The sequence below is a fragment of the Ursus arctos genome, unplaced genomic scaffold (genome assembly GCF_023065955.2).
Source record: "Ursus arctos isolate Adak ecotype North America unplaced genomic scaffold, UrsArc2.0 scaffold_30, whole genome shotgun sequence".
NCBI lineage: Eukaryota > Metazoa > Chordata > Mammalia > Carnivora > Ursidae > Ursus > Ursus arctos.
The window spans coordinates 18,562,558-18,590,313 of record NW_026622986.1 but is presented as its reverse complement, the minus strand read 5'-3'; the positions used below and the strand labels follow the sequence as shown (position 1 = coordinate 18,590,313).

Genomic DNA, 27,756 nt, shown 5'->3' with positions numbered 1-27,756 from the left:
TCCTATATAATATTCTGTGTGCCCTCTTTTTGTCAGACACCTAGCCTTGGGAATCACCTGTTAGAAGAAATAAACTCTCATATACCATTATATTTTGGAACCTGTGATTTATGAGAGGCCTCAGGAGCAGTTTTTTGTTACCCAATATTTTTTGTTACCTTTCCTGGGGCAAACATGTGTAAAGTTATTAGAATTTTTTTAGTATGACATATCTACTGATCAAAGTTAATTGCCTTGTGCTGTTAAAATAATATATATGTCACTAGAAAATTAACTTTTATGTTGATTTGATTAGACTTAATTTCATTTATTTAGGAAGCATTTCTTATACTAGTATATGCCTGACCCATTGGTAAATGATGGATAAGGTCAACAAGAGCTAGTACCCACCATAAAGAAGCAAGTATACTAGTGGAATGACATAAAGAAATTAACTAATAATTAAATGTGGTATGAAAAGTACAGTGATAGTCTCAGGAAAAAAAAAAACTATGAAGGCAGAGAAAAGTGATCTAAACAAAACTGAAATAATGAGAAAGATTCTTAGAAGAGATGCTTGATCCAAGTTTTGAAGTATACTTAGGATTTGTGTAGAAAAGGAATAGAAGAATGTCATTTCAGTGGAGGGACCAGCAAAGACAGATGTTCAGGAGCATGAGACATCACGATCTATTTGGATAACTAAAGAGTTACCACATTTTATGGCTAGGGTAAAGATGTACACAGGTGGTTATGGATGGTGAGGTTGAGAGAGAAGTAGGGGCTTCAGCACTCATAGCCTTTTATGCCAGGCAAGGAAGTTTACTGACTTTATCCAAAGACATTGGGAGCCATTGACATCATTTAGACAGGGGAGTGCTATGAAAAGTTTTACATGTTTCGTAGGTCATTCTTGAGGGATTTGGGGGAACTAAGGGGAAAGGAGTAAGCCTGAGGCCAGGAAAACTACTTAGGAGATCATACTAGTAATCCATAAAAGAAATGGTTAGAGGCAAGAGTAGTGGCTGACAGTAAGAATAAAGAAGAGAAACTGGACATGAGAAGCACTTTCTAATGAAGTGAAGGTTACAAATATCTGATTAGATGTGTGATTTATGTGTTAGAAAGTGACCAAGATGGCTCCCAGGACTTGAGCCTAGTTATCTGTATGGATGATGATTCTGTTTAATAGGGATTACCAGAAGAGGACAGGTTTTGGGGGAGGCAGTGAATTTAATTTGAGCTTATTGACTTTGAAGTATCTGTGGACCATCCAAATGAAGATGTCCAGCGGGCACTCTTCTATGCAAATCTGAAATTCACTTGAGAAATACAAGGAAAAGATATAAATTTAGGCATCAGCAGCATAGAAATGACAGTTGAAGTTACGAGAGTGAATGAGATTACAGAGGATAGTATAAAAATGAGAAGAGCACAGAACTAAACGGAGAACACAAACTGTTGTTTAGAAAACTGCAAAGAGAGTTAAAGAGATAGCAAGAAAACCAGTAGAGTTTGCTATCACAGAAACCAAAGAGAAGAACATTTCAAGGGGGAAGTAGGGAACAATGTCAATGCTATGGACAGGCCAAGTGGAAGGAAGGAAGGAAGGAAGGAAGGAAGGAAGGAAGGAAGGAAGAGGAAGAAAGGAAGAAAAGAACAGAAAAGTGACCATTAGTTTAGGTAATATGTTAGCATTTGTTGGACAGTTCTACAATCCACAGTAACACAATCCCCAGATAGAATTTGAGAAGTCCATGGGCAAAAAGGAAATTGAAGTCAACAGGGACAGGCTACTTTTTCAAGAAGTTCAGTGAAAAAGAAAGTAATGATTTCTGTTGTTAATGATGTCGCTTTATTTTAGGAGCATATTTACATGTTATAGATGTTGAGTACAAAGAAGACATAGAGAAAGGAATTAAAAGATGACTAAGAGTGTTTTCACATATCTGCAGGTAGGGATGGGTGAGTCAGCGTGAATGGGAGGAGATAAGTGGGAGGAAGAAGTTGAGGGAATTTCATCTGAGTTTCTTGCTTTCTCAGTGTAGTAGGAGACGAAGTAATATGGGGAGAGTAAGTGTGAGAGGTTAGAGTATGGTGTCTAGTAATTGAGAGAACCCATAAAACATTTCCAAGGGGAATGGAACAAGAGGCCTCCTATTAATGTGTAAAGGGCATGTCAATGTGTATTTGGAGCCCACTAACCTTGGCAACCATTCTTAAGGTTTTGTTACTTAAATACTAAATTTTTTCATGTGTGCTTCTATTGTTGATGCTTATTTCTCATGTAATATGCTGATCTAGTTGAAGAAGGAAGGGAAAAGAAGGGAGGGAGGGAGAAGGGAAGGAAAAGGGAGAGAAAGATATGCTATTTTTAAAAAGACATAATGATTAAAGAAAGTAGTTTAATCCATTAGGTGGTAAATTTAGTTTAATCTTTTTCAACAAGTAGGTTTTCAATGACTTGCTATTCCACTAAGACTAATTTTCACCTTAGTTTTATTCTGCATGCTCAAGTAATACTATGCAAGATTTTAAATGTATCTTGGGTAGTAAGGACAGGGGTCCTTATTTAACATTGACTTATAATAGTGCTCTAAGTTTCTGTGACCAAATGTTATTATTTCAGTTACAATAATGAATTAGCAACTTTTTTGGTAAAATTTCAACCACAAGTGACTTTAACACACGTTAACATTAGGTTCAACAATCACTAAAGAAAAAATATAAAAAATGTAGAGCTAAATTTAAATAGAATTCTAAGAAATATTTGTTTAGGCTGAAGAAAAGAGAGGAGGAAAAATGGATCACGTAGTGTATGGACACAAAGAAGAAAAATAGAAAAAATAATCAAATCCAGCTCTACCGATAATCATACTAAGTATAAAGAGAATAAGCACTCCAATTAAAAGCATAGATTATCAGACTGACTTTAAAAAAGCAAGAGCCTCAATGAAGTACCATTTTACACCCGCAACAATGTCTAAAACTAAAAAAAAAAAAAAAAAAAAAAAAAAAAAAAAAAATTCATACTAATGAGGATATGGTGTACCAGAAGTCTTTTACATTGCTAATCAGACTGTGGAATAGTACAATCCCTTTGGAAAAGTGACAGTTCTATAAAGCTAAATGTATATCTTCCTTTGACCCAGAAATTCCAATCCTATATATTTATCCAAGAGAAAACATATCCGCAAAAATATTCACAAGAATGTTTGTAGCAACTTTGTTCATCATTGCCAATAACTGAAAACAGTCCAGATGTTTGGCAATAGAAAAATAAACAAGTTGAGTATATTCATATAGTGGACTACTATTCAGCACAAATAAAGAACAAACCAGTGATACATGCAATGACACAAATACATCTTAAAAACATCATGTTAGGCAAAAAAGAGCCAGGCACTACAGAGTACAGACAGTATGATTCAATTTGTATGAAATTCAATACATGCGAAACTAATCTACTATAATAGAAATCAGCTTAGTGGTTGCCCATCGTGGGGTGGGGTGGGGTGTGGTTAGAATTGACTGGAAAGGGGAAAAGGGAACTTTCTGGGAACATGGAAATTATTAAAATGTGTTATATTGTACACTTAAGATCTGTGCTTTTCGAGGCTGCAAGTTTTATCTCCTTTAAAAGAAAAGAGAGAAATTTTAATGTGTTTCTCATAGACTAGATACAGTGTTTTGAAAAAAATCTCATGAATAAATTCTTCCAAGCCTCTTGAAATTCTCAACAAAAGAAAGGGAAAAGGCATATCCTTAGCAAACCAGCTTCTCAAATTAGTAGACGTAAATTTAGCACTTCTGATTATGTGATTCATCTTTTGCTTGAAATTATTCTTAGAACCTTCCCATGTAGTTGCTAATAATGATAAAATTATCTGGCAATGATTGGGCTGTTTCTGTATACCAGGCACCTTTCTAAGGGTTTTGTATGTTATCTCATTTGATACTTACTGCACCCTATGAAGAAAGTACTATTGTCATCTCATTTTACACCTGAGGCAGTGGAAGCCCTGGGATTTACATAATCTGTCACGTGGTTGGTAAGGAATGCAGCTGGGCTTTACCACCGATGATCTGGTGTCAGAGCATGTGCTGTGCTTCCCAATGCCATCCTGTCCTGCAGGGAGGATTGCTCCAAATGTTGTAGTAAGCCATGTAGCCATTTGTCTGCCATTCTCCCCCTGTTGGAGCTATCCAGCATCTCAGCAAACAGAAGCAGCGTCAACTGCTACATCAATGTCAGAATGAGCGAGGTGGCTCCTGTACTCCCAACACTTTGAGACCAAAGTCTTTGCAACTGTAAAACTCATGGGAGCACCACATTCCACTTTGTCAGGCCATTTTACAAGGCTTATTTGGTGGAAGAGATTAGGATGAGACTAGTGCTCCCCTCCCAGACTGACCATGTTCTATCCCACATTCGACACATGGAACTTAGTATTTCAGGAAACTTGATATTCCTTGGGGGCAGGCAATTACGATAAACACAATTTCTGTCTTCTCAAGCATGTTACCTGATTCTGTCCCTGCTAGGCGTATTATCTGAACTCAGTTTTGTCCATAACGATGTGAAGCAGTGAAATATAAATATTCTGCAAAACTGGCTCTCAATGGTTTTAATTTTTTCTCTCTATCTTTGACACATGGGTACTTTTTATTAGATCTGGTAACACAAATTAAAATGAAATTCCAGACCCAACCAATTTTTTTTCCAGTTTCTGATTCCGTCTCTGTACAATGCATAGCACATACATGTAGTCTTGCCCATTTACCCTCCCAGAGGACTGTATATATCAAACCACAACGAATAATAAAGGGTCATATGGTTGTTAAGAACGCGAAGGACTAAGGTTTTAATTCTAAGGCACACACACAGGCCAAAATGATATCTTTAGCAACTTTCTCAGGAAACCCAAAGGTTTTCATTAATATGAGCATAAACTCAGATGTCAAAGAATTTGGGATTGAATTAATAACATTGATTTAATATTCAGCACTTTTCAAAAGAAGTTGCTTATGGATAATCACTGCCAGGTTGATTTTATTTAGATAGTTACTGCACCTCAGCCACTGGGCTCTTTGTTCTTCAAATAATGGCTGCAGTTTCTATCTTGCATGTCCCATAGCCCAGATCCTGCTGTGGTCTGGGGATAGACATTTAAAGGGCCTTATTGGCCTGTTTTCCTAATGGTGGGTATACAGTGTGAGATAGAGTTTGATCTCTCCACTGGAAAAACTATTTATGAAAGATGCCCTTGGGTTCATGAACTTCAGCTTCAGTGAAAGAATGGATCCAATTTCCTTGAATAATTTCAGGAAGGCCTGGTATTGACCTGACAGTGCAGCTGTGATTAAGAGGAGTGAAAATACTAAAGGTTTATATTAGCTAAGTGGTTTGGACACACATTTGCCTTTCCCCACTGATAGGAGCAAGGTGAAGAGGGTTCTTCCTCAATGTTGAGAAAACCTGGTGGATTTGGTAGGGAATTAAACCTTCATTATGATACTCATAGCTTTGTGTATAAATGACCTGTCAACGTAAGTGACTTCATTCTGGAATGGGTGGAATTATGGTATGAGGAGTCACTCTGTTCTGTACCCCCCAATCTTAAAAGTACTTTCGTCAGCCTTATTTTTGGTATTTCGTATTCACTGCGAATATATTCATTAAGAAAACTCTACATTTTTTCTGTATTTTAAAACCCTACTTTCTTAATCCTTGCAAGGGCTTGGCATGAAATTAAAAGAGAAACTATTTCTGTGAAACTCTTTAGTTTAATATTTGGATGGGCAATTTAGGTGCTAAGACCCCTTTTCTTTGGATTATTTTGTAGAAGAACAGACACATTTTATTTTTCAAAAATAAATTTTAAATATATTTTTACGTGGAGGAGACAACTGTATACAAAGACAACTTTGTATGGAAAACCGGTATTTAAGAAAAGTTTAAAAGTTAGGTCTTTATTATAAAGATCTTGATTGCTGAAAATGTTAGATGCATATGTAGACTATTTTTAAAAAGTAGTGCATATATGCGGCACCTACGTGACTCAGTGGGTTAGGCATCCAACTCTTGATTTTGCCTCAGGTTTATGAGATCGAGCCCCACATCAGGCTCCACACTCAGTGGGGGATCTGCTTAAGATTCTCTCTCTCCCCCCTCTTCCCCTCACCCTACTCTCCATCTCTCCCTCCCACTCTGTCTCTCTCGAATAAATAAATCTTTTTTTAAAAAAGGAGTACCTACACAGAAGAAGTGAAAAATGATAATGGATTATTTCAAAGATTGACTTTGGGTCTTATGGCATTCGTAAACACTGTAAATCCCCTTTCTAGTTGCTCACGCATAGGCCTCCACTAAAGCACCAATCACATAATGAAGCTAGAAGGGGCTGGGTGATGCCTGCTATCCAAAATCCCTCATTTTGATGGAATCAAGCATTTTTTTAAAATATGATTTCACGGAAATTTTATTTAGCATCATTTTTCTAAGATAAAAGGTAACGGATTATTGTTAAGAAAGGATTGTCCTCCCTAAGCTCTTTTAGCCCAGAATGTTTTATATGTTTCCCTGAACAAAATTTCACAGCTGCCCTGTCGTCGCCCAGGCTGCAAAAGAGAAGCTGGGCCAGCTGTCCCTGCCAGATATTGTTCTCACCATACCTAATGCACTTAGCAGGGTTTTGTGCACCCATTTTAATATCTTTTCACAGTACTTACCCAAATCCTTCCTATGGAGATGTCATAATGTGAATTATGAATGTATTGTCACAGTGACACACATTGTGGATTAGCTACAGCTCGTATAATAGTTCCAAGGGACCCTTAATACCTGAATAATATTGACAGATTGGCAGGCAGCAGAAAAATGGAAACAAAAGAAGAAACTCTGAATGAAGTCAAGGTCATGATCGTGGATGTAGAAATCTAAAAGCGCTAAGAGGAAAAAATAGATGAGCTACAAGATGAGATCAGTTACAAGGGAAACTTGCAAAGGAAGGTCAATTTAACTAAAAATTTTATCACTTGATTTTCTTCCATTACATGCTCTAGGTTATAAATGGGTTAGATAATATTCCGCAGGGAAAGTCGTGTGTCTGTGTGTGTTTTTAATCAAGAATGGAACACTAACATTGTAAGCACTCGTAGTTTTACTTCATTCTGAAGCTCTAAAAAAGAACAGTTTGACATCACGTGTGTAAGATTTATGAATTTTGCACAGATCTGTGCAAGACTCTGTCCAACCCATGAGCCTCTTGGTCCCCCAAAGGATATTAATGCTTTGTGGTATTTATGGGCTGCAGTGCTTCATTTGAAAGCCAAGAGAAGAGTTAGTTCTAAAGTGAATAAAATTTCAGACAAGGAGTATTTCTATTTTAGTTTTACTTTATTTCTGGACTTTAATTACTGGCAAGATTTAATAGTGGATACAGATCATTTTAGCAATGTATTAAAATCTTTTCACATATGGAAGAACTGTACTTCTAAATACCAAATATCAGTGCCACCTGATATTCTGATGTAAATCCTGAGAAAAATATCAGTCCTAGAAGGAGCAAGGAGAGGTGGAGTTTAAAATCAGACACGACACTTTGAAGAAAAACCTGTCAGATTTTTTTTCCTTCTTTCCTCTTACCTTCTTTCTTCTATTTACTTCTTTCTTTCATCTTTCCTCTTATCAAAAGGTCATAAACTTTTCTTGGAGTGCAGCAAATGAAGCACATTTGCATGAGGTCTTGAATATTTTTAATATGTATTTAAAATGCGCTTTAAAAATCTGTTGTCTTTACTATCTAAAGCTTACCCAAATAGCAGATTGCTTAGATAAATTTGACAATTCTCATAGCCTTTTCTATGTCTAAATATTGATCTGCATTTTATAACGTACTAAGAAGCTAGGAACTCGTGGGTCATTCAGTGGATCAGATGAGAGTATATTGTCTTTGATACTCTTGATTTTTTGTGTTTCATTTATGGTTTAAACTATGTCTTCAACAGAGTAACAAAACAACGGCCTTGATTTGATAGGCTTTTCACATGTATCTATGTACTTCCTTTTTGGGCTTTGAGGCTTCGTTTTATGATATCTTACTATCCTTTATCATTAATTCTTATTTGGATACACAATGTAAGGCTGAAAAAGCTAAAGATTTGAATTCTCTTGTGCACAATACTGTCTGTGTATGAGGATAGCTGTTTGGCTTTTGTTCACTTTTGGACATGAATGAAAGAGCATAAGATATTTCTAAGACTAGAATAAGAGTTTGGGTCTTCGAACTAGATTACTCATGACCTTTAGGAATATCTCCCCCAGCTCCTCATGGACTCTCATGAGCTTAAGTTTGTACCTGAAATAGGCTCAAAGTTTTCTCTGACCCAATTCTTTATGCCAGTTTCCAAGAACAATCAGGTAAACCACAAGAATGAATATTTCCAAAATTGACATCTTTGTTTACTGTCTTTTCCGAAGGATTGAAATCAATCTGAGCCATCCACCCTCGAGGTGAATGAACTAAATTTCAGTGATAGAAGTTACTAACACTTGCTTACACTTTTTAAATTTCAATTTTGTGTTTGAGGTGGTCATGATTTTTAACACAGATGATCTCCTGAATTCTGTTTGTAGGTGCCCATGAGTGTGCAAACCCTGTACCGTTTAATGGGGCAATGATACCAAACTGGAAACAAATAGTGAAAGAATTTAAAATTCTTTCAAAGCCTATCAATAGAGTGATCACTTCATCTTCAGATTCAACAACCTTTTAATATGCCATCATAATACTTGTTAGTAAAGAAAACAGCTAGGGTAGAGTTGCAGAAAACTTGCTTAAGTAATACGAAAATGGAAAAATAGGTTCTCCAGAAATATTTGTGCAATTTCAGCCACTCCATTCAGATGACCGCTCTGAAGCATTTGGAAATAACACTCACTTGGGACACAAGGATGCCTCTGTAATATTTTGGAATTGAATTTGTTGTGTTTCTCTTTAAATGGTTTGCCCTAATTACAACACAGCGTAGATCCCTCAATATTTATTTTGTCTCCTGGTTAGTAATATTTTGAGAGTCTATGAAAATTGTTTATTTTGTTCAAATCATCATCCAGAAATGTCGTAAAATATTTATTTGGCTAGCGACAAACTAGACTCTGTACAGACTCCATTAGACATGAAACGGTGTCTTAACATCCACACCAGCACTGCAAAGGAGTGTTTTAGAAAGGAGATCATATAACTAAGCCATTATCGAGAATATAAATAAGTAATAAGTGAGAAAGTAAACATTTATGCCTCAATGAAGGCAGTGCGTGAGGTTTCAAGGTATAAATCCGGTTATGATTTTATGTTCTAGAGATTGTCAATTTACGTCCTACAAGTCAGCAATGATTTTACTGACCAGAGCTCATACTGAATAAAACACGTCTCTGGCTCTCTCATTTCTCCCTGGGAAGGGCTGTCTTTTGCCTGCTGTCTCCCCAGCGGGTTCTGGCTCACTTGGGAAGTGGCAGCCTGAGGCTCCCTCACAAGTGCCTTCCTGTTCTTCCATTGCCTATTTTGCACACACACATACACGAAGTGAGGCTGAATCTTGGCATGCTGCTTACAAAAGACTACTAATCCCAGAGGTAGAACCAGATGCTGTTCGGACGGTTGGATCTGAGGGCGGAAGGGATGGATAGATGGGGAGAGGGATGGAAGGATAGATGGATGGAATTACACATGGGATCTGAAGAAAAATTCAAGGCTTCCCCTCTTGACCCAAGTTAGATATTTTTTGCCGCATATTCTCCAAAGCAGCATTTTAAATTAATCCCGTTTTCCCATGACAGTCATGTATCATACTCTTAAGAAAAAAGCCAAGTGCACAAAGTACAATGATACTAGCATACTTAAGAATAAAGCCAAACTTTAAAAGTAACAAATGTTAAGGGTTGATTTACGACACCATTTCACTTTCAATGTATCCGAGTCTTTGGATCTGAAGTCAGTATTGTACAGACAACATATAGTTGGATCATGTGTTTTTATTCTTTCTGACAATCTGTGTCTTTTGATTTACGACACCATCATATGCCTCAACCTACCTCATATTAGAAGTAATAAGAATGCAATGGGTACATTAATTAAGTGCTTATCGTATACTAGGTACTCTCCTGGTATGCATTTTATATATGTCCTATGGTTAATTCTCAAGCACTCCTATGGGGTAGTTACTGTTACTGACTCCATTGCAGAGATAAGCTAACTGAAGACCAGATAAAGTAATGTATTATAACCTTATTGATTTTTATTGGAGAAGTGGTCATTCCAAGAGCTGTAACACATTTTCAACAGCTCTATTGTTCTTTTTCCTTCCTCCTCTCTCCCTCCTTCCGTTCTGACAAACATGGATTTTCAGTGCATATGTTGGCAGACACTGACCTAGTCCCAGAGAAGAGACAAGTCAGACGCAGCCCCTGCCCTCTTGAAGGCACAATGTTAATCCTTTAACCATATTTAAGTTAATTTTTCTTCATTTGAAATTACCAAGGATTTTTTAGAATTCTTTGCCAGAATTGATAACATGAAGTAGGCTCAGGGTGCAGACTCTGAGGCCAGACTGCTAGTGTGTGAGTTCCCTTTCCAATTTTGTTGATTTTTTTCAAAGAACCAATTTTCATTAATTTTCTCTATTATTTTTTTTATTCTTTATTTTGCTTATCTCTGCTCTCATCTTGATTATTTTCTTCCTTCTGCTAACTTCAGGTTTAGTTTGCTCTTTTCCTTCTAGTTCCTTAACTTGTAAAGTTAGGTTGTTGATTCGAGATATTTCTTGTCCTTCACATAAGCATTAAAGGCTGTAAATTCCCTCCTTAGCCCTGCTTTTGCTGCAGCCCCTAAGTTTTGGTTTTCGTGTTTTTGTTTTCATTCATATCTATTTTCTAATTTCCCCGTGATTTCATGATGATACATTGGTTGGTCAAGAGTGTGTTGCTTAATTTCCACAAAATTCACAAATTTGTGAATTTCCAGTTTTATTTCTGTTACTGATTTCTTAACTCCATCCCACTGTGGATGGAGAAACTTCTTTGTACGATATCTATTTTTTAAACCTGTTGAGACTTCGTTTGTGTCCTAACAGATCGGGTCTATCCTAAAAGGTCTTCCATGCACACTGGAAAAGAATATGTATGTTGTCATTGGGTAGAATGTTCTGTATATGTCTATTCAATCTAGTTGGTTTATTGCGGTAAGTCTGCTTTCTTTACTTATCTTCTGTCTGGTTGTTCTTTCCAATATTGAAAGTGGGACGTTGAACTTTCCAACTATTATTACAGAAACATCTGTTTGTCCCTTCAATTCTGTCAGTTTTTGCTTTACATTTTTGATGGTTTGTCATTAGCTACATAAATGTTTGTAATTGTTCTATCTTCTTACTGTATTGAAACCTTTTATTAATACATGGTGTCCTTCTTTGTCTCATAATCTTTTGGATTGAAAAGCTATTTAGTCTGATATTAGTATAGTTACCTCTGCTGTCTTTTAGTTATTATTTGTATGGAACATCTTTTTTCATACTTTCACTTTCAATGTATCCGAGTCTTTGGATCTGAAGTCAGTATTGTACAGACAACATATAGTTGGATCATGTGTTTTTATTCTTTCTGACAATCTGTGTCTTTTGATTGGAGACTTTAATCCACTTAAATGTAAAATAATTACTGATAAGGAGGGGCTTACTTCCATCATTTTTGCTATTTGTTTTCTATGTGACTTTTTTTGGCCTGTTTTCAGCATTACCGTCTTGCATGTTTAGTTGATTATTTTGTAGGGAATGTTTAAATCCCTTGACTTTTACTTTCTCTCTCAAACAAACAAACAAATGAGCACCTGGGTGGCTCAGTCAGTTAAATGTCCAACTCTTGATTTTGGCTCAAGTCAGATCTCTCAGGGTGGAGAGATTAAGCCCCATATTAGGCTCCCCACTCATTGTGGAGTCTGCTTGAGATTCTCTCTCTCCCTTCCCCCCTACCCACTCTCTTGTTCTCTCTCAAATGAATGAATGAATGAATAAATATTCCTTGCCTTTTGTCTGTATTATAGCTATTTTCTTTTTTGTTATCTTAGGGATTCTCCCTTTGACTTTGTCTTTCAAAAGTTGGATTATAATGCATCTTGGTGTGGGTCTTTTTGTGTTCATTTTATTGGAGTTCCTTGAACTTCTTGGATGTTTATATTCATGTCTTTCATCAAATCTGGGAAATTTTCATCCATTATTCTTTAAAATATTCTCTCTTCCCCTCTCTCTGTCCCTCCTTCTGGGACTCCTGCAATGTGCCTGTTGATCTGCTTGTTGGCCCCTTGGCTCCTTTCTCTTTCTCCTCAAAGTCAATGATTTCCACTGTCCTGACTTCCAAGTCCACTGGTTCTGCGTTCTGCCTGCTCAAATCTGCCTTTGAATCCCTCTAGTGAATTTTTCATTTCTGTTACTGTATTTTTCAGCCCCAGAATTTCTTTTTGCTTTCTTTTTAGGTTTTCTATCTCTGTATTGATATTTCCATTTTGTTCACACATTGTTTTCTTGACTCTCTCCCCATCTTCTTTTGGTTCTTTGAGCATCTTCAAGACAATTGTTTTAAACACTGCCTATTGTACTGTCATTGGTTCTTTTTCAGGAACAGTTTCTGTTGATTTTTTTTCCTTTGAATGAGCCATACGTTCCTGTTTCTTTGCATATTTTGTGAATTTTTGTGAAAAACTGGACATTTGAATCTAATAATGTGGTAACTCTGGAAATCAGATTCTGCCCCTGCCCTTCCCCAGGGCTTGCTGCTTTTTGATATTATTTTTGTTTATTGTTGATTGTGTTGTTTGTTGTCGTTGTTGCAGACTGTCTCTATGCTGAGGATCACCCTGAGGTGTAATCTTAATGTCTTTTCAAATCTTTTCTGAGCCTGTGCACTTTTCTGGGCATGTGCACTCACTGTCTAATTTTCCCCCATACATGCAGTTGTTTTTGAATGTCCTAGTCTTTACCGTCTAGCTCCCAAAAGTGGGAAAAAGAGAAAAATGAAGTGAGGGTGGGTGAAAAGAGCCCAGCTCTTTAAATCCCTTGGAAGTTACTTCAGCCAAAGGGGGAAGAGCTTGCAACAACGGAGGAAGGCAGCATCGTTGTGCCTCTGTGATGAGAAGCACCAGTCAGTAGTCAGAACTCAGATCCCTGATCTTTGGAGGATGGGGTATTTTTGCCTACCCTGGCTCCTGCAGGCTACTTCAGGAACAATGTACAGCTGTCTGCCACATGACTGAGCAGTGGCGGATGGGTAGCCACTACTGTGCTAAGAGCTGAAATTGACTGAAATTAACCACAATTTACAGTCCAAGCCTTTCTCTTGAAAGTTGCAAGCCTTTGATAGAGTCCAGAGTGCCAGGATAGTTGTCAGACACACTCTGCCAGTGCAGTTGTTGTCTGCATCGGGAGACAGATTCCTGATACTTCACTCTCCTCCTTCTTCCCAGAATCGTCTCTATAAGTGAATTTTTATATAATGAATTATTGTTTAAGTTGTATATCCTTTCAACAGTGAATTTTAGTTATGTAAGGGAAAGCTTTAGGACATTGAGCTTTATTAGATTTGGAGAAGAATTAACAAACATCAGCTATGGGTCTCAAGCAGAGAATAAACAAACAATAGCAACAAAAATTTAAAGGATAGGCAGGAAGAACTGGGCAGTCGTGTTTCTTTGTTTTATCTGAAATTCTGTTATTTCACATTGACCACACATTCTGAGAGGCAGTCATGTTTGCTTTTTATTAGCAAAAATCTAAAATAAGAGAAATAAATCAGTGCTTTTTAAATGAGATTCAATAGACAAAAATAATGTTTAAAACAAAGACACAACTTAGTAAGAAGATTAGGAATCATTGCTGTAGAACTTTTATGAATATTAAGTAATTTTGTAATGGTTCAAAAATACCAATCGTAGTATGCATATAAACATGGTTACCTGCTGCACAGAATTTAAGATCTTTAAATACCTGAGTAGTCATCAAAGATTGCAGAATTTTAGAACAAGAAAAGACTTTAGAGATTAGCTTTATTTGGTTGACCGACTTTGGGTTGGATAATTATTACTTTAGACATTTAATTTCTTTTTCCTCATTCTCTGAAAATGGGTATTACAGTGGAAAACATCTCAGTAAAAGTCAGACCAAATGATACTGGTTTGTGGCATAGTGGGATATTTTGATATGCTGTGTGTTCTCTTCAGATGGTGATAAAACTATTTGAGGGTCATTGAGTGTCCATCTGTTACTCTTTTAAAGAGCATCTCAGTTTAGGGGCGCCTGGGTGGCACAGCGGTTAAGCGTCTGCCTTCGGCTCAGGGCGTGATCCCGGCGTTATGGGATCGAGCCCCACATCAGGCTCCTCCGCTAGGAGCCTGCTTCTTCCTCTCCCACTCCCCCTGCTTGTGTTCCCTCTCTCGCTGGCTGTCTCTATGTCTGTCAAATTAAAAAAAAAAAAAAATCTTTAAAAAAAAAAATAGAGCATCTCAGTTTAAAACAGATTTTGAAAATTAGCCTTTGAACTCATGCATAGACTTTCTGAAAATGCCTACCTAGCCCACCAAAAGAAGCATTATACTCTTCAATATAAAATTTCCAAAAGAAAATGAGAGAAGGACTTTCAAAAAGTAATCAATTTTTTCCATAGGTAAAAGTGCCAGTGGTTTAATGAGAAAAATCAAAGTTAAATTTATTAGCTAGTTAATTAGAGTTTTAGATTTTCCACAGTACTTTCAGAATAAAGGCTATTAATTTTGTTTATTGAACTATAAATTAAAACACAATTACAAAAGTATTTTTAAGCATTAACAGCATGGATTTTTCATTGCCTAAAGAAAGAGCATCTAAGTTCTAAAACTTGGTGTCATGGAAAGGAAGAGTTGTACAGAAAGTAAAAGAAAAAATTCTAACGGGACTTTATTAAAACTGTAAACATCCCCTCTCATGAAAAGGCAAACCTGACAGCACACATGTGAATGTTCTAACAGCCGTGCCGTTCTTTCAGCTTCTACAGATGACAGTGCAGCCGAGAAGAAAGGGGGCACCCTTCATGCCGGCCTCATTGTTGGAATTCTCATCCTGGTCCTCATTATCGTAGCAGCCATTCTCGTGACCGTCTATATGTATCACCATCCAACGTCAGCAGCCAGCATCTTCTTTATTGAGGTAAGAGCCAGGCATAACACATGAAAACCATGCTGGTTGATGAACTTTGTGCATTTGCTAACACCACCTGTATTTAATATCCAGCACATGATTTCTGCATTTTGCAGTTGCAAGCGGGCAGGTTTCACACATGCGTGCACACGCACGCACGTACTGATAGATTGCTTTCATATGATAAGTTCACTTATCACAGGAGCTTTTAAAGATATAAGCTATCTTGCCTTTTGCAGATCGAAAGAAAAATAGAAACCATAATGTTTTTGTCCCATGAGACCAAGTGTGTCAACCAGCTGTTCACCTGATGGTAGAATGAATTCAGCATGTGCTGGAGGCTGCAGGACTTGGCTTAAATATATTGATCAGTAAATACTAATGGAGTATTGGCTGGATTCATAGTACAATATACTGGGCCTGCTCTCAAGATGCTCGCAAACCATTTAGGAAAAATACAGTTTTTACTACAAAAGAACAGTAAGATATAACGGGTGTAACAATAAGAGAAAGCTATGTGCCATCACCATTTTGTGTAATGTGTGTATATTTATATGTTTACATATGACTGTGTGTGCACAGAGAGAGAACTGTGCTGAATTGGTGTTCTGTTTTCATGTATAGAATGTAGATTCAGTGCCAGTTCCCAAGAACAAGCAGGTAGGAAGACCGGGGGCTGTGCTTAAGGGTCCAAAGTCAAGCCTTGATGTCTGGAAGGCATGAAATTGGGATGCTCAGAGGGCACTGGATAAAGTTCATGCCACATTCTATGCTCCAGACAGAATTCCTGGAACCTTCACATGTGCAGCTATCATTCCAACATCTTAATGGGGCTACTGCTCTTCCAACCCCAAATAAATAGTAAAGCAATGGAGGAAATCCTCCCCCTTAGAGTTTCAAACCTGTAAATTTGAAATCTTTTCAAGTTCATTGGGTGACGTACAAGAAGGTTGCCTAGAATCTTGTTCACTTGTTGAGTGAGAAATTATAATAAATTTTAAACTACAGAATTACCTTTGCCCCCTATAAAAGGGAGAGATGAGCGCTAATCCATTAAATAATTGTTCAAAAGTCCTATATGGTTCTCAGCGGTCTGTAGAATAAAGTGCAGTCTCCTTAGGTCGACATTCAAGGCCTTGGCAGTCTGGATCTTGTTGAACATTTCAATTTTTATCCCATGCATCTTCTACCTGAAGATGACAGTACCATCAGATTTCACTTTTTGCTCTTCTCTATACACGTTCCAAATTTTCCATGCCACCAAGACTTCGCTCATTCTGTTTCTTCCACCAACAAAGTCCTCCCCTTCCACCCCAGTTCTTGAATTCAGGATCCAAACAACCTTTGATGCCATGTACCCCATCAACTTCCCTGAACCATCTCTCTGTCTGGACAGCTGGACATAATCTCTCTTCCTCCTCTGAAATTCTATCCATCATAATTCATCCATATCTCTCTATGGCATTTACCTTTCTGTTTCACATTAGAATTAACTATGTACATGATTTATTCCCCCCTGCTGACTTAAAAGTTTAAGATTTGGGTTAAATAACAACGTTTCTTTCAAACTATAAGAAATAAGTAATAATAAGAGGTATTCTATCAATATTTTCTGGAGAAAAAAATCCTTGGACGCTTCGTACTTCCATTAAAATTTCGCATATGATGTATTCCAGAAATGGCATTCTCATTTAAAATCATAATGATTGTGAGATTTTCAAGCATTACATTTAGTTGGAAAGCTGTTTTTTAAGTTTTGCTAATTTGCTTTCTTTGCATGGAAGAAAGTAGGAAACTTTCCTAGGTCATGAGTGTGTCCCTCCAACAGCTGACAAGTGACAAACTGCAAGGCTTCAGTGACTAACCAGAGAGCAGGCTGCTGCTATAACCCCTTACTTACTGAAGCCTTTAAGTGCACTGTGCAGTCTATTTTCTGACATTGTAAAAAAGAAGATACTGTGAAATATCCAATGGTGATGGAATTGGCAAGTCGCACAGTGCAGAGGACCTGGTTCACATCAGTGCATAGCAATCCCCATGGAAATACAAAGTGAGACTGAAGAATAGTGAAAGGGTTTTTTCGGTTTTGTTTTTTGTGGGTTTTTTTTGTTTTGGTTTGGTTTTTTTGGCATTTGTCTTAGAGATCATTTCATTCTATGCCCTCATAACACAAAGGAAGAAACTGAAGCTCAAAATAGTGGAATGATTTCTCCAAGGTCAGAGAGCCATAGTTGTAGGAAGAACTTTCTTGTCTTTCCACACACAAGTAAGCAGAGTCATTCAGCGGATTCCTGAGCTTTTCTTCCCTTTGCCTTTTCCTTCCCGTTGGGTCGACTGCCAATTTCTGCGTAAATCACTTCCTCTTTGACCCCCTGCTTGCTGTCCCCATGCAGCTCACAGTGGCTGGTCAGCGGGTGATTTCTGAAGATGATAATCATAGCTTTACTATTATTAAAGCTGACCCATGTTGACAAATTCAAAACACCGACCCATCATGACTTCACAGTTACTGTCATGCTAGACCCAGGAATTTGAAGGTTTTGAATTACTAGGTAAATTAGAGTCATTGGTGCATAAAGAGATTGAATTTACCAATATTGTGTAAATTGCTTTTCATGTTCCTCATTATACTGCTATCTGCTTTTGAAATGAAATTGATATGCTTTCTCCCATCATGAAAGCAATACCTGTTCGTTACAGAAAATTTACAGAAATGTAAAGAAGAAAAAGTAGAGTCACCTTTATAGTGCGGACAGGCAGAAACAATCACTATTGCTATTTTAATGTATTTTCTGGCTGGAGTTTTTCTATGCAGAATTTGATGTTTGCCCACTTAGGTACCTGTGATTTCACTGAAATGCAAACTGTTATTTTTTTAAATAACACTTTTCCATCTGTACACATCATTTTGATGGCTGTATACTATTCCGTTCAGCATTCTTTCAGTAGCTTTATATTGATTGCCTCTTATGCTGTCAAGTGGTATTCAGAAAGCACTGAGGGCCTAACATTGCCTAGAAGTAAAAAAGAGCCTTCTTGCACCCAATTTGACTATGTATTAGGTTCCTATTGCTGCTGTAACGAATTACCAAACCTAGGAACTTAAAACAACTCACAGATGTGGAGGTCAGAAGTCCAGAATTAGTCTCACTGAGCTAATGAGTCTCCCTGGAGGTCAGCAGTCTAGAATTAGTCAAGGTGTCAGCAAGGCTGGTTCCTTCTAGAGGTTTCAGGAGAAGGTGTTTACCATTTTCAGCTGCTAGAGGCTGCATGCATTTCTTGACTCCTGGCCCCTTCTAATCCTCCCCCCCCTCTGCTCTGTCCTCACATCTACTACGAGGACTCTAAACCCCTTTGCCTCCTTCTTGCAAGGCCCTTTGTGATTACATGGGGCTCATTTGTATAATCCAGGATAATCTCCCCATCTCAAACTCCTTGATTTAATCCCATCTACAAAGTTCATTTTCCCATAGAAGGTAGCATTGATGGATTTTGGCTCTTGAGACATGGACGTCTTTGGAAAGTTATCATTCTGCCAACCACAAACAGCATCGAATGTGAGATGCGTCACACACTACCCATTAAACTGTGACAGGCCCTTGACCATAAAACACATTCCAATTTTTGTGATATTAAAATGTTACCCGGTGTGTATCGTATGTGTTTTTCGTAATGAAATCCAGATCGCATCAGACGCTTGTAGGACTTAGTTCCTGTGCTACACGGTGTATACTGTGATGACATTTAATGACTTTGCCCTTGAGTGGATAGACCAGAGTTCATGCCACCAATCTCGTATTGTGGAGCATTAGGGCTCTTGCTTTTTCTTGCCATTGTTGTTTTTGCTATTATAATTAGCTCTGTTATGACAGTAATAATGGTAATAGTGAACATTTATTAAATTCGCTAGTGGAAGTGATTTACACTTATGACCTCATTTAATCCTCACAAAGACCCTAGGATTTATGAAGATTATCTCCATATGATAGATGAGGAAACTGAGGCACAACATCATGCATTTAGCTTAGAGGTAGAGTCACAATTTGAGCCCTGGCTCTCCAGGGACCATATCCTTAACCACTGGGCCATGCTGCCTTTCTGTGTGTAAAGGGGCTGTCCTCATGCAAAAGAAGGAAACAAGCCATTTAATGGCACTGAAATATTGCCAAAATCATTGTCCAGATTTCTACACCAATTTATGTAGCTATTGTTGCTTTTGTCTTTTCAGTGAAGGTAATGACAGTGGCTGTTATCTGTGCATTTTGTTCTTGTAGAAAATATACACCAGTTATTGTACATTTCATGGACACAAACCCTCTTCCTCGTACAAAGTACTTAAATGGGCTTTAGCTTTTTTTTTTGTTTTTTAAGATTTTATTTATTTGTTTGTTTGTTTGAAAGAGAGAGAGAGAGCATGAGTGGGGGCGAGGAGGGGCAGAAGGAGACGGAGAAGAAGACTCCCCACCAAGCAGGGAGCCTGATGTGGGGCTTGATCCAAGAACCCTGGGATCATGATCTGAGCCAAAGGCAGCTGCTTAACTGACAGAGGCACCCAGGTGCCCCTGGGCTTTAGCTTTTTTTTTTTTTTTTTTTAAGATTTATTTATTTATTTATTTGACAGAGATAGAGACAGCCAGTGAGAGAGGGAACACAAGCACGGGGAGTGGGAGAGGAAGAAGCAGGCTCATAGCAGAGGAGCCTGATGTGGGGCTCGATCCCAGAACGCCGGGATCACGCCCTGAGCCGAAGGCAGACGCCCAACGACTCTGCCACCCAGGCGCCCCTGGGCTTTAGCTTTTAAACATCATGTTTGTAGGGGAAAAATGGGATAAAATGGGAATTAAAATCTAGAAATACATCCTTATATGGAATACGAAGTGAATGTGACAAACGGCAATAAAATAACTAAAATGAAAAGAAAAGTATACGAGGGTCAAGAAGTCCTTGTGATAAAGCACCTTGTATATTGTGCGATTAAACAATTAAATTGTTCGTATCCTATGTCATCATATACAGGGTCAGGTATGAGAGTTTCATTCTCCTAAGATAGTCAGTCCTTACTCAGTCGGGCAGAATAGTCTGTTTTGCACAAACATATCTTCTATTCTTCCATCATCTTCTTCACATTTCACCCTGAACATTTTCTTTAACTTTTTGCTAGATGACTTTTAACTTTTTGCTAGATGACTTTCATTTTGTGTTTACCTGACTGACTTTTCTCATTAATTTTCAAAAAGATGCCTGATTTTGACTGAAATCCATCATATTACACAAGAATGACTAACATACTTTAAAATCTTTTTAAAAATTAGGCTTATTGTCTTGAAACAAAATAGCAGAGAACAAATATTCAAATAATCACATACACCTTAATTTTTAATACATTTTAATAAAACTACCATCTCTTTGGAAGAATTAAATATGCCTTAGATTCCACATTAATGTTTGCGGAACATTTCTAGGCATAGATTCTGTGATTTATAATAAATTTCATTGTTGCATGAATATAGGTTACAGAGATCAATGTTTACACTGTTACTATCACATATCACAATTTAGGATTTGTAACTAAGATACATAAAATGTAATGTAACTAAAGGTCAAGAAAATAGTATGATAAAGTGGTAATTACGTGAAAAAGAATCCCCATGAAAGGATTCTGTGTGGACTATAAACAAAATGCTTTAGACTAGTAATCTTAATGAAAGAATTTATGTTGAATACTGCCCTTGATTTTTCTTAGTATTTTAAACAATGGCTGGTATTTAGACATTTATGTCCAGATTTGATTGTTCTCTACTAATAAAAATGAAGATAAATGGATAAGACCCTAATGATGAAGATGATAGATACCTTGGAAAGTAGATTCTATAAGTAAATTATTAAAGTTGTTTTGTAAAGCAAAAACTAAGAATACTTCATCATGCTGCTGACGCTGTAAAGTACTACTGAACACATCCTCACAGAGAAAGAAATCAGGACAGACGGCTCGTTTAATGAAGATGATAGAGAAGAAAACAAAAATTAGAGGCACAATGCTCCCCCCCATGTCTCACGAGGACACTAAGATAATGCAGAGGCAATGGGATTTGCCTTTATACAGAATATAATTCTTACCCTGAGGATTAGAGAAAAGACAGGTTGTAGAGCTGAGCTGTCAGTGTGGTAGCCATTAGCCCTATATGCTTATCGAGCACTTGAAATGTGACTGGTCTGGAATATGATGCATGTAAAATACCCACTAGTTTTGACATTTACAAGGAAAGAATATGTAATAGCTCATTAATAATTTCTGTATTAATTACGTGTTAACATGAAAATATCTTGGGTACAGTGGGTTAAATAAAATATATTATTAAGATTAATTTGGGGAGTGGTCCAAGATAGCAGTGCAGGAAGATCCTGAACTCACCTCCTCCAGCAGACACACTGAATCCATGGCTACACATTGAAAAATTCGCTATGAAAAAGACCTGAAAAACTGTGCAACAGCTCCTTCGCAACAAATGATAAAAGGGCCATATGGAGACAGGTAGGCGTGGAGAGGCGGTCTCACCAAAAGCCCCACCTGCAGCATGGCGACTCACAGTCAGGAGGGATCTCACAAATCCAGAGGTTCTCCCTGAGGAGCGAGGAGTTTCTGCCCCATATCAGGCACCCCAGCCCTTGGCACCTGCACCACAAAGATGAACCCCTAAAATATCTGTCTTCAAAAAACAATGGGGCTGCCATCCAGAAGCCCCAAAAGTCTGTAGGGAACCAGGATACTGAGCTTAAAGGGCTCACACACAGACTCATCACTCCAGGGTCCACCACAGAAGCAGCAATTTGAAAAGCACCTAAACTTTATGTGAAGGAGATTCATTTGCTAATCTTAAAGCATCTGCTGGAGGCGAAAGAGCCTTTGGGACTCTCTAGAAATGGTGGTGCTCGTAAGCACCACTTTTGCACTCTCCCAATATCTTGTTAGTGCCGGTGGGGGCACACAGTCCCTGCACTGTCTCACTCCTCTGCTAAAGCCAGCAGGCATGCCCCAGCCCTCTGCCCTCTCACTGCCTCACTAAAGCCAGCGGGCATGCCCAAGCCCTGTACTTTCTTGCTGCCCCACTAAAGCCAGCGGGCATGCCCAAGCCCTGTACTTTCTTGCTGCCCCACTAAAGCCAGCGGGCATGCCCCACCCTTGCACTCTCCCAGGAAGCCTCAATAGATAACTGGGAAGATCACAAGCGTGTGAAGATTAAACAACATCTACTGAACAACCAAGGGGACTGGAGATATCAAAGGAGAAACTGAAAAATAATTGAGACAAATGAAAATGGAAGTACAACACACTAAAATCTATGGGATGCAGCAAAGTAGTTCTAAGAGGAAAATTTTAAGTTCATGGTAAAACAGGCCCAATTCAAGAAACAAGAAAAATCTCAAAAAAAATCTACCTTTACAGCTAAAGGAACTAGAAAAAAAAAACGGAGCCTAAAGTTAGTAGAAGGGAAGAAATAACAAAAACAAGAGCACAGATATGAAGTAAAGACTAAAAAGAGAGAAGAAAAGATCAGTAAGCAGGTAGTTTGAAAAGATAAATAGATTTGACAAATCTTTAGCTAGACTTAGCAAGAAAAAAAGAGAGAGGGCTCAAATAAACCAGAAATAAAAGAGAAGTTACAACTGATACCACAGAAATAAAAAGGATCATAAGACACCACTGTGAACAATTATACATCAGCTCAGAAGCATGGATACATTCCTAGAAGCATATAATCCTCAAAGACTGAATGAAGAAATAGACAATCTGAATAGACCAGTTACTAGTAAGAAGATTTAATCAGTAATCAGAAATCTCACAACAAACAAAAGTCCAGGATAAGACAACTTCATTGGTAAATTCTACTAAATATTTTAAGAAAATTTAATACATACCCATCTTAAACTCTCGCAAAAAAATGGAGAGGGAATGCTTCCAAACTCGTTTACAAAGCTAGCAGTACCTTGATAACAAAAGCAGCCAAAGACACCACAAAAAAAGAAAATCCCAAGCCAATACTCCAGTGAACATTGATGCAAAAATCCTCAACAACATATTAGCAAACCAAATTCAACAATACATTAAAACAATCATGCACCATGATGAAGTGGGATTTGTTCCAGAGATATAAGGATGGCTCAACATTTGCAAATGAATCAACATTATACACCACATTAACAAAACGAAGCAAAAAACTATACCATTTCAAGAGATGCAGAAAAATTATTTGACCAAATTCAACATCTGTCTATGATAAAAACTCTCAAAAAAGTGGCTATAGAGAGAACATACTTCAATATAATAAAGGCCATATATGACAAGCCCATAGTTAACATCATATTCAACAGGAACAAGAGAAGGATGCCCATTCTTGCCACTTTTATTCAATATAGTATTGAAAATCCTAGCCAGAGCAATTAGGCAAGAAAAAGAAATAAGAAGCATACATATTCAAAGAAAGAAGTAAAATGGTCACTAGTTGTGGATGACATGATCTTATATATAGAAAACCCTCAAGATTCCACAAAAAAACTGTTAGAGGTAATAAACAAATTCAGTAAAGTTGTAAGATACAAAATTAATACACAAAAATATGTTGTGTTTGTATACAGTAGCAACAAACTCAGAAAGGGAAATTAAGAAGACATTCCCATTTACAATTGCATCAAAAATAATAAAATTCCTAAGAATAAATTTAACCAATGAGGTGAAAGACCCATATGTTAATAATTATAAGATACTGATGAAAAGAATTGAAGACACAAATAAATGGATAGATATTCTGCACTCGTGGATTAGGAGAATTAATGATTATATTAACAAGTCTGTATTACTCAAAACAACCTGGAAATTCAGTGCAATCCCTATGCGATATCAATTCTAAGTCATTTTTCACAGAAATAAAACAATCCTAAAATTTGTATGAAACAGTAAAAGACCCTGAATAGCCAAAGCAATCTTGAGAGAGAAGAACAAAGCTGGAGGCATCATGTTCCCTGGTTTGAAATGATATTACATAGCTATAGTAATCAAACACTATGGTATTGGTATAAAAACAGACACAAAGATCAATGGAACAGAATAGAGAGCCCAAAAAAGTTTAACTCATACATATATAGTCAATTAATTTACATCAAAAGAGGCAAGAATATACAACGGTGAAAGGACAGTGTCTTCAATAAATGGTATTGAGAAAACTGGACAACCACATACAAAAGAATGAAACTAGACTACTGTCTTACGATACACAAAAAATTAACTCAAAATAAAGACTTGAATGTAAGACCTAAAACCATAAAACTTCTAGAAGAAAACAAGTGGTAAGCTCCTTGACATCAGTTGTGGTGATGATTTTTTGAAACTGACCCCAAAAACAAAGGCAATAAAAGCAAAAATAAATACATGGGACTACATCAAACTAAAAAGCTTCTGCACACCAGAGGAAGCCACCAACAAAATGAAAAGACAACCTATTGTGAATGGGAGAAAATATTTGCAAATCATATATCTACTAAGGGGTTAATATCCAAAATATATAAAGAGCTCATACAATCCAATAGCAAAAACAAAAACAAATAGTCTGATTAATAAATGAGCAGATGATCTGAATAGACATTTTCCCAAAGAAACCATGTAAATGGCCAAGAGGCACAGGAAAAAATGCTCATCATCACTAACAAAATGCAAATCAAAACCACAATGAGTTATCACCTCACACTTGTCAGAATGGCTGTTATCAAAAAAGACAAGAAATAACAGATACTGGCCAGGATGTGGAGAAAAGGGAACCCTTGTATGCTGTTGGTGGGAATGTAAATTGGTGCAACCGCTATGGAAAACAATATGGAGGTTCCTCAAAAAATTAAAAATTGAACTACCATATTATCCAGCAATTCTACTTCTGGATATTTATCCAAAGAAAATTAAAGTGCTAATTTGAAACGATATATGCATCCCTACATTCATTGCAGTATCCTTTCTAATAGCCAAGATATGGAAATAACCCAACTGTCCGCTGATGGATGAATAGATAAGGAGGAATTGTGTGTATAAATATGCGTATATATACACACACACACACATGTATATATATATACACACACACATATATATATATACACACACACATATATACACACACATATATATATGAACAATAGAATACCACTCAGGTGTAGAAATGATTAAAATCTTGCCATTTGTGATAACATGGTTGGACCTTGAGGTATTAGGCTAAGTGAAATAGATCAGACAGAGAAAGAGAAATTGCCATATGATTTCACTTATATGTGGAATTAAGAAAAAAACAAAATAAATGAACACACAAAACAAAACTCATAGATACAGAGAACAGAAAGGTGGTTGCCAGAGGGAGGGAAGTTGAGAGATGGATGAAATAGGTGAAGGAGGTCAAAAGATACAAACCTCCATTTACAAAATAAGTAAGTCATGGGGTTGTAATGTACAACAGGGTGAGTGTAGTCAGTAATATTGTCACGTATCTTTGGAAGTTGCCAGAAGAGTACATCTTAAAAGTTATTACTACAAGAGAAAAAATGTTGTAACTTTGTATGGTTTCAGACAGTAACTAGACTTACTATGATCATTTAACAATATACACAAATAATGAATCATTATGTAGTATACCTGAAACTAATACAATATGTCATTTATACCTCAATACAAATTAATTTCACTTATTTTTACTTTTTAAAGTGGCTACAAGATAGTTCTAACATTATGTATGTGGCAAACACTGGCTATTAGTTCTATTGGACGATGCTGGCTTTAGAGAAAACCTTGCAGAGAGAAGAGGGGATTAGAAAGAAAGTTTGATTCTCTCCATATTTTTTGAAAGTAAAAAACCAAGTAATCTTTAGCACCAGAGAGGAGAGTGGAAGCTTGAGGAGGGAGATGCTGACAAAGCTATTTAATACGTTGTCCATTCGTTCATTCATTTATTCAAATTTGTTGATCTCCTATTAGGTGCCAGGTACCTAAGATACAGAGATAAGCAAAAAGGACAAGAGACAATCCTTGCCCTCATGAAGTTACATGCTACTGGGTAAAGACAGATGATAAACATATTTTAAGCTAGGTGTGGATTTCAAGTTGAATTGAGTTTTACAAAAGAGGCAACCTTTATATAATGCTTGAAGAAGAAAATGTTACATTTTTTGAGCAGTATATTTAGTCAAATAACCAAGGACATAAGAGTTTGTGATGATCTTTATGACTGAACTTGCAGTTTGCTAATTATTATCATCATTGTTTTATCATTTAAGACTTTTTATAGAGCTCTAGATATATATTTGGAAGGGAAGGGAAGGGAAGGGAAGGGAAGGGAAGGGAAGGGAAGGGAAAGATAGGGAAGAGAAGGGAGGGAGGGAAGGAGGGAGGGAGAAAGGGAGGAAGGGATGGAGGAGGGGGGAGGGAAGAAGGAAGAAAGGAAGGAAGGAAGGAAGGAAGGAAGGAAGGAAGGAAGGAAGGAAGGAAGACAGTTTTCTAAAACAGTTATTGTTCCTGAAGGACAAAACGGTTTCAACATTCTTAAATTGTGCACACTGATTTGAATTAGAAGCCATGTGATGGCTTTTGCAATAAAACCAGGACAAAATGTCTAAGTACTAGTCATTGTTCATATCATACTTTGGAATTCATACTATTTCTAGGGGATGAAAATATCTGCCTTTTCACTAGTACCCGGTATTTTTTATCATCAAAATCATAGAATGTGAAAACAAAAAGACACCTCAGCATGTATGAAAAACCCAGGATTCTATAACTTTCCAGAATAAAGTGTATGAATTCCCCAGGTGTCTACCTCGAGTACATGTCCTTGAGTTTTGTTTTATCTTAAAAATGTGTATGAATTTTGCATTATATTCTATAATGTAGACATGTATGTTTGATATAAAAAATGATTTTGCCTAGGGGTGCCTGGGTGGCTCAGTAGGTTAAGCATCTGACTCTTGTTTCAGCCCAAGTCACGATCTCAGGTCATGGTATCAAGCCCCAAGTCAGGCTCCACACTCAGTGTGGAGTCTGCTCAAGATTCTCTCTCTCCCTCAACCTCCCCCTCTGCCCCTCTGTGCATGCTTGCTCATTCTCTCTCTCTCTTTTGCTCTAAAATAAATAAATAAATAAATAATAAATAAATAAAATCTTTTTTTTTAATGATTTGACCTAACTCTCGACCAAAGTTAACATTCCAAAAGGTGATTCTTATCTCTTCACCCCAGTTGCACAGCTCTTAATACTATAAAATGCAGATAAATCGAAACCACCAAAACCCCTCTGTTCCTGGAACCTAAGTGGGAAGTGTCCTTTCTTTGTTAGAATCAGGCTCAATGTAGAAATAGAAACCCTGGAGTGTGAAATAACGTGCTGGGGAATCACGTGAAGCTTAGTTTCAGAGGTGAGACTCGAACCCAGGACTCCCCGTCCTGGGCCCCAGGCCGTGCCACCTCCAGCAACAGTGTAACAACGGTCTTTTCAGCAGTTTGCCACTCAAGGGATTCCCCATCCCAACAAATATT

General features: G+C 37.3%; 1 protein-coding gene across 1 annotated transcript in view; it reads left to right on the top strand.

Annotated features, from left to right (window-relative positions):
• The window catches only part of PLXDC2 (plexin domain containing 2), a 432,671-nt gene that overhangs the window by 373,078 nt on the left and 31,837 nt on the right, over nt 1-27,756 (top strand). Inside the window, exon 13 of the mRNA XM_026478971.4 lies at nt 15,044-15,204. Coding sequence (XP_026334756.1) covers nt 15,044-15,204 — 161 coding nt within the window. The remainder of the gene's footprint in view (nt 1-15,043; nt 15,205-27,756) is intronic.